At 49.5% G+C, this 7936-nt stretch overlaps 1 protein-coding gene across 1 annotated transcript in view; it reads right to left on the reverse strand.

Annotated features, from left to right (window-relative positions):
- Positions 1–4237: 4237 nt before the first annotated feature.
- Positions 4238–7936, reverse strand: part of LOC123166613 (probable leucine-rich repeat receptor-like protein kinase At1g35710) — a 4756-nt gene continuing 1057 nt past the window's right edge. The window contains exons 2-7 of the mRNA XM_044584422.1: positions 6404–7879; positions 5985–6276; positions 5727–5860; positions 5439–5618; positions 4910–5362; positions 4238–4769 (exon numbers count right to left, since the gene is read on the reverse strand). Of these exons, the coding sequence (XP_044440357.1) occupies positions 7101–7879 (779 nt within the window). The 3' untranslated portion in view covers positions 4238–4769; positions 4910–5362; positions 5439–5618; ... (1 more) ...; positions 5985–6276; positions 6404–7100. The remainder of the gene's footprint in view (positions 4770–4909; positions 5363–5438; positions 5619–5726; positions 5861–5984; positions 6277–6403; positions 7880–7936) is intronic.

The raw sequence follows: 7936 nt of genomic DNA on the forward strand, positions 1-7936 counted from the left end.
GCGCGCCCACCTGGTGACGCCATTGCTTGCACACGGACGCACCCCGTGCCTGATGCGGTTGGGGAGATAATCTTCGTCGGAATGGCAGGACCATGTGTTGCATCCTCGCTGGTCAGCATGGATGGCGAGCTACGGCGTTGGCAGCGTAGCATGCTGCAACCGGTGGCGACGAAAGCTAGAACCTGGATGGCAGGAGCTGCAACCAGTGCCCAGGAGAACTGCGATCATGGACGGCGAGCGCGGTGACCATGGGCTGTGAGGACGGCGGTGCTGCTATGAGCAACACCCAACGTCGCGGTTTTTTGCTACATGCTACAACCGGCATCCCATCCGACTGCAACCGGCGTTGCGTTGTGCTACATTGCATAGTGTTGTCCTGTTTTTGTGCTACAAGCAGCATTTAAGCAGCATCGCAAAAATGCTACAAATCGGCATCACGCCAAGCTGCAACCGGTAGTGTGGCGAGCTGTGATGGCTTAGCAGCCAAACATTTATTTTGCTGAAACCGATGGTCGAATTTGTTGGAACCGGGTGAGCGAGATGGTGCAATGGTGCGGTGCCACCAACGAGCTGAGACATCTGGCGTTAGCGGTGGCGAGCACTCCGGCTCACCCCTGACTGTTGCATCCGTGGAGTCGGGGACAAAAGCAGGTGGCGAACGGCGGTGAGTGCGGTGACTAGCGACGAGAATGGCAACCGGCAACGAGGACGGCCGGAGAGGGTGGAGACAAATGTAGGTGGCGAATGAAGGAGAGTACGGTGACCGGCAACGAGGATGGCAACCGACAACAAGGACGGCGACCGACAAGCATGTGCGACCGGCGAGGCACAGAATGGAGCCACGAGATGCAGAATCTCTCGTAGGCGTGCATTGACGAAACAGCGGACGAGGGAGTGCATCGACCGGTTAGCAATACACCAATCGGATGGCTCTGCAAAACAATATTTACTAGAGCTGCGTCAGTCACTTGAAAAAAAAGCGTTTTTTTTTTGCGAATGAAAAAAAAGGCGATTCTAATCGCAGACGAATTTTGGTGGCCGTCCGATCTACGTGGCGATTCGCGCGAGCTCACGTGGCGCTGGGCCACGGCTCTCCGGAGCAGAAGAGGAGTGGGAGAAAGATGCCGGAAATATTTCTGCCGGCGGCGATGGAGGAGGTCGCCGGGATACGGAGCCGGCGCCGGCGCCATCCAGTCCCCGAGGCTGAGCGCGGGTGGAGACACTCGTCGCGGCTTGATATGTGAGTGTTGGATCTGTAGCTAGTAGCTCCGTGGTAAATATCTACTATTCCAATCCACCGTTAGAATTGGACACCACAATGTATGTTACAGGTTCATTATAGGCCAAACTGGAGCAACTACTCCAACATCAATCAAATTTCTAACATCTCCAGTAAACTCCACACCTCAACTAGCTTTTTCCTCGTTTCTAGATCAACCCAAGAATCAAAATTTCCCAGCTTTGATTCTCCACCCCCAAGGCACACTGCCATACTTCTCCTCTAGCTATAAAGACACTATATCCACTGGCGCTTCCGAATATCACCTCAGTAGATTTATTTACCTCAAGAATATTACTCCCTCCGTCCGGAAATAGTTGTCATCAAAATAAATAAAAGAGGATGTATCTAGATGTATTTTAGTTCTAGATACATCTCTTTTTGTCCATTTTGATGACAAGTATTTTCGAACGGAAGGAGCTCCTTCCAAACTTTACCTCGGTTCTACTAGCGACGTCAATAAGATAGCATTGAAAGAATTTAAGACAGTTGGAATTTATTATTATCTGTGTGCCATCTTCTCATGTAGTTGAGTTGTGACGGGAGATAATGCTGTCTTTTGAGCCAAGGGCCTGGATTGAATACTCAATGCTCCAGCCTGCAATTATCAGAGAGCCGTGATGCATTTACATACCTCTGGCCCGCTTCCTCTGCTTTTCCTCTGTTTTCTCAACTCTGAATACTTGCCTCTAGCTTCAGGTTTCAGGCGTTGGGTCGACTCTTCTTGGGGACAGACGGAGATGCTGCCCCTCATTACACTAATGGAGTCTGCTATCTATCCTCTATCAAATACACGGTAGACTGTAATAGTAGATATTCGATATTCGCTGCATACTTTTTTTTTTAAAAGAAGGATGACCCCCGGCCTCTGCATCTGGGCGATGCATACGGCCACTTTATTAATTATTCTCACAAGACCTTACAAAGTAATACCACAGTAAGACTAAAGCCGCCGTCTAAGCAACAAACTGTCGCTACACCTATCCAGTTGATGAAGGAGCGCAGATAGCTTGGGCCTAATACCAAATAGACATCGCAGCCAAACCTAACATCTAAGACCTGAGGACCCATCCAGGATGCCTGCCGGGCATGGGTCTCGCCGGTCCGGCGTGCTCTCAGAGGCCGCCGCCGCCAACTGCCACCGCTCCATCTTCAGAACTGTACTGATGCATCAACCTTGGTCGGTCTAGCTATCATCGACACCACCACAGCGCCCAACGGCACCTCCTTCCTGCACGCAAACAGCTGTGCACGTCGCGGTCGCCACTGATACACCTCAGCACCATGCTGCCAAATACCACCAGCCGACACAGCTTGAAGTCTTTGAAAGATCTGTCGTGCGTAGCACCTGCCGATCAGGCATGACAAAGCGTAGCACCTGTCGGGCAGGCATGACTTGACATCTCCACCGAAGCTCCGTGCAAGACGAAGCCGCTCCACCTCCTGCCTCTGACTTCCAGCGTTGCTCCACAAACGATGCTCCCAAGAGAGAAACGACACCGCAGTGTCGCCATCTTCCGATCTGGAACACCAGATCCTAGGGTTTCCCCCAGAGCAGCACGAGTGGGTTGACAGTAGTTACACGACAATGCCTCCATCAAGGTAACGGCGTGTAGAACGCCGCCATCGCCTGCCAACGGCTCGGTTTTCACCGGCAACAATGTCTCCCCAACTCGCAGCCGGGACTAAATGATGGATCTCGAGATCCGATCACCAAGCCTCTGGCCGGCCATCTTTGACGAAGAAGATGACCACCACCATTGGCCAACGATGCGACACGAGATGAAGTAGGGCGCTGCCAGCGTGCGTCCTAGCCAGCACCACCGGCGCTAGGCCCGTCCCGGACCACGCCTCATAGCCGAGGGCAACGGCAAGCGCTGCCACGACGAGGACGCAGACCGAAGCCCAGATTCGGCCCACCCGCACGCCGCCACGTGGCCACCACCAAGCGCCGTTCAGGGGCAGCCCCGCCGCCGTGAGGGACGCCGCCTCACGGGCAGCAGGCGCCAGCCCCCGGCGGAACACCGCCGCGCGCCATCGGCTGCCGCGAGATCTGCGCGAGAACGGCGAGGACGCCCCGCCGCCACCTTCCGCAGGGACCACGCGGGCTTCGCCGGTGTCCTCTCCGGCGGCGGCGAAGCGGGGGAGGAGCGGGGAGGGGCGGCTGGCGGCGCGGTTAGGGTTAGGGGTGGGGAGGGGAGGGACACTAGGTACATACTGGACCAACACTTACAGATCAAGCCGCGGTGACTCCACTCGATTCTATCTCATGGACAGGGATGCCACCGCATACAGATACAGACAAGTACTGCAACACCTTATTTACCAGTTACCTTTGTGCAGGAAAAAACAACAAGTTCAGTCTTGTCTACTATCCGTTGAAGGTTGTTCACACTCTGAAAAAACATAAACAAATGGAAAGAAACACATCATTTTAGAATATTAGTGCACACACTTTAATATAGATCAAACTACGAGTACAGCCCCTTTCAAAACAGTTGACTGAATATCATCCTATACACCATCACAATGTGTTAAGTGTCACAACTGTTAGAATATATAACCGTATTGTATTTGTATAGATATATGGTTGTATAACCGTATTGTATTTGTATAGATATACGGTTGTATAACCGTATTGTATTTGTATAGATATACGGTTGTATACGTGTGGTCCCCTATCTTACAACAACTCACAAGAAATGCAGCTAACTAAGTACAGACCACGAAATAGTTATCACAGCTACAGAGATCATGTAGCCTCCTATATACAGATATCCTGAAGATTCGCAATGAATACTGAACAGGCAGTGGCAGGTCTTGTCTGAGATCTTTGTAGAGGTCGAACAATGCTAAGGAAACAACTAATTACCTAATCCGAAGTTTCTTACAGCATCCAAATTCAAAGCCTGTAAGTGCAGCGGGAACGGAATACATCATGACAGGTGGATTTGAACAGTACAGAAAAACCTTGTCATATCTTTGGTTATTCTCATTACCGCTCATCAGTACAGAAGACATGAATGAAATAAGTTGGAGGCTGAACTCGATTAAGTAATCTAAAAACGAGAGAAATGATCGGTTGTTCTGAAAGTAGTTTTCTCTGGATGCCACCTTCAGGTTTCAAAAAAAGAAAAAAAAAACTATGCTAGCTTTACAATTGGATCTGATCAGCAAGGTCGTATTTGCCCGTAAGGGTTTCTCTCAACTCAAATGCAGGTGTATCAATTTCAGCAACACCGTGCATCTCAAATACTCCCTCCGTTCCTAAATACTTGTCTTTCTAGGCATTTCAACAAGTGACTACATACGGAGTAAAATGAGTGAATCTACACTCTAAAATATGTCTACATACATCCGTATGTGATATTCATTTGAAATGCCTAGAAAGACAAGTATTTAGAGACGGAGGGAGTAGTACAACTGTTATTACTGAAAGTGCATGCCGCCTTATGGCCATTTGATGATCTCCCCCAAAGTCACGTGTTCCCTATAGCAGGAGTAAGGATAAACATTCAAGCAGGAAAAAGGTACTACAAAATTGAATTTAAGATGCTTCTGAAATCTATCTACTCAACATAAGTACAAACAACACCGTGTGTAATATAATGGTTCATTAATAATTCATACCTTGGGAACTTTAGGCAATCTCTTCCTCGCTGATTCATTCACTGCTCTTCATAGCTTTCTTCACTTCACCATGTACTGTAGGGGCTCCAGTTTAGGACAACTGGGAGCAAACGATAGCTTGGGTAACCACTGCAGAATCCACGCGAAGAAGCAGTGCCCTTTCCGTCAGTAGCATGATCACTATGCAGCAGTAGCGCAGAGGCAGTGCCCGAGCGGCGCTGAGAGGTTGAATGTCGAGTGCGCCTACCGCGTACAAGTTGCACGGCCAGTGGCATCAGGGCCTCCTCGGTCGCCTCGCCCATTTGAGCTGCCAGTAGCACATCAAAGTGTCCTCCTTGGTGCATCAAGGGTTTGGAAAGGCTGAAGAAAATATTCTGCAACAGTTTCTACTGCAGGTAATCAAGTTTCTTCATCAACAGCTGGCCTTTTTGGCTCTCAGTCGAATACCCACGCCTGCTAATATCAACAATTAGTCATACCACGGGAGCTCCATTTCCCTTTTGCGTGCACGGAAAGGACGAAAACTCACCGGAATATGATCGCCTTGGACTCGGCTGGCTTTTTCCAGTCGCCGTAAACCGGCAGCGTCAGGGGGTAATCGCTGTTCAGGGAGTATGTCAGGAAGAGATCCTACGCGGAGAGCTCTTCGAACTGAGCATTGCACGGGAGGCTTATGAAGGCGTGCTAGAAATGAGTTGCAAACGCAAGCCTTGTTTTCATCATCCAACAAGCAGTGAAGCATGGTTAGTACTAGTAGTATCAATTTAATTTAGTTGGGCAAGTATAACCAAAGCAAAATTGAGTGTGTTGGTGTCACCTGGTGGGAGAAACAGCAGCAGGATCCGGGGATAAGCTGAGCAGAGTCTTCCAGTCCAGGCAACAACAGACCCAGCATTCTCCATGAACTTCCAATCTTTTCAGTGTTTCATGTGGTACACCCTTCTCTTCCACCTAAGTCACAGGCAGCATAATGAATTAATAATGAGGATTATGGCACATAAATCCACACCAAGATCACAAAGAACACATACGAGCACTGAACAAAACAGAAAAAGGAGTTTGGATGTGTACATACCAGTTCTTTTTTCACGTCTTCGAATGTCAGTTTGTCGAACTTCTCGGGAGGCAAGCCGTAGATCTCCAGCATTCCATCGAGTACCTTCTATGATTTAGTTTTATCTCATACATGCCAGTATCTAGCCTATATATGTAGCAACTCTGTCAGAGTTTTGATAACCTCGAAATCTGGTTCCAGTGGCTCGTAGACTCCAGCAATGTCGAAGTCACACTGGTAGAATTCTCGGTATCTTCCTTTCGATAGGTTATTATTATCTCTCCTGTATCCTTTTCCCAAAGCCACGTGTTGCCTAGCAGCAGTAATTAATGATAAACATTCAGACAGAAAAAGGCACTACAAAATTGAGTGGCTATTTATTCAAGAGATGCTTCTGAAATCTATTTACTGAACTCTCTCTGTAGCTTTCTTCACTTTACCGTGTACTGTGTGTAGGGACTCCAGTTTAGGACAGAAGCTTGGGGGGTTGCACACCGACTGCACCTAGTACCGTACAAGCTGCACGGCCAGTGGCACCCCTGTTCCCGAGCTTCAGTACCGGAGCATTGAGCCCGCGCCGCCCCCGGCACCCTCGAGAACGAGGCCGCCGTAGGGACGCTGGTGGCCGTGCGGTTGGAGGACCCGAGTAGGACCCTCCTGAGGTCGGCGGCGACGTCGGCCCTGTCCTTGGAGGCGGCGGGTGCTTCGGGGACGGCCCAGGCCGCGGCCTCGCAGGAGAGCGCGCCGACGACGTCGGTGGCGCAGGCGAGAGGGGTCGCGCCGCAGTCGAAGACGGCGAGGGCCGCCGGCGGCCTAGTCGCTGGTGAGCACGCTGGCGTCGAGTTACCAAGCGGCGAGGGCGTGGGCCGTGGCGGCGGTGAGGACGAGCGCGGAGGAGGAGGAGCTTTTGCAGCAGCACCATGGAGGCGGAGGAGGGGTCCGGCAGGAGGTTTGTTCCCGTGAGGGAGAGGAGAGGGGTGGATGAGGACGGGGCCATCTTGTGAAAGAAAGATAATTCTACAGGATAGTCTATGCTGTTTGTGATTAAATCTGTTAGTGTGTTGTTACTATGCTCTAAAAGTACTCTATATTCAACAACCAAGCTATTCCTCATGGAATTGGCCCGGAAAGTTGGTTCTAGCCAAAGTACAACCTTTTGAGTTCTGTCAGATTGCCAAGGCTATTTGGGATGGGACCTGTTAGTGCATTATTTCTAAGAGACAACCACTCTAAGTTGGCCAAATAACCTAATTCTTGGGGAATGTGGCCGGAAAGTTGGTTATTGTCAAGGTACAAGCTAGCGAGTTCTGTGAGATTGCCTAGGTTGTTTGGGATGAAGTCTGTCAGTGTGTTATAGCTAAGCCCCAAGGAGTCTAAGTTGACTAAATAACCTAGTTCTCGTGGAATTTGGCTAGAAAGTTGGTTATTGTCAAGGTACAAAAATATGAGTTTCGTCAAATTTCCTATGTTATTTGGGATGAAACCTGTTAGTGTGTTGTTGCTAAGCATCAACTGCTCTAAGTTCTCAAGGCGACCTAGTTCTCGAGGGATGTGTCTAGAAAGTAGGTTGTTGTCAAGGTATAAGGATGTGAGTTTGGTCAAATTTCCTATGCTATTTGGGATGGAACCAGTTAGCGTGTTGTTGCTAAGCATCAACTGCTCTAAGTTCACAAGGCAACCTAGTTCTCGAGGGATGTGTCCAGAAAGTTGGTTGATGAAAATGTACAACGCTGTGAGTTTGGTCAAATTTCCTATGCTATTTGGGATGGAACCAGTTAGGGCGTTAGTGCCAAGATCCAGATTCACTAAGTTCACAAGGCGACCTAGTTCTCGAGGGATGTGTCCAGAAAGTTGGTTGATGAAAATGTACAACGCGGTGAGTTTGGTCAAATTTTCTATGCTATTTGGGATGGAACCTGAGAGTATGTTGTCACCAAGATCCAGGTACTCTAAGTTCGAAAGGTAATCTATTT

Source organism: Triticum aestivum, chromosome 7D, assembly GCF_018294505.1.
Source record: "Triticum aestivum cultivar Chinese Spring chromosome 7D, IWGSC CS RefSeq v2.1, whole genome shotgun sequence".
Taxonomy (NCBI): domain Eukaryota; kingdom Viridiplantae; phylum Streptophyta; class Magnoliopsida; order Poales; family Poaceae; genus Triticum; species Triticum aestivum.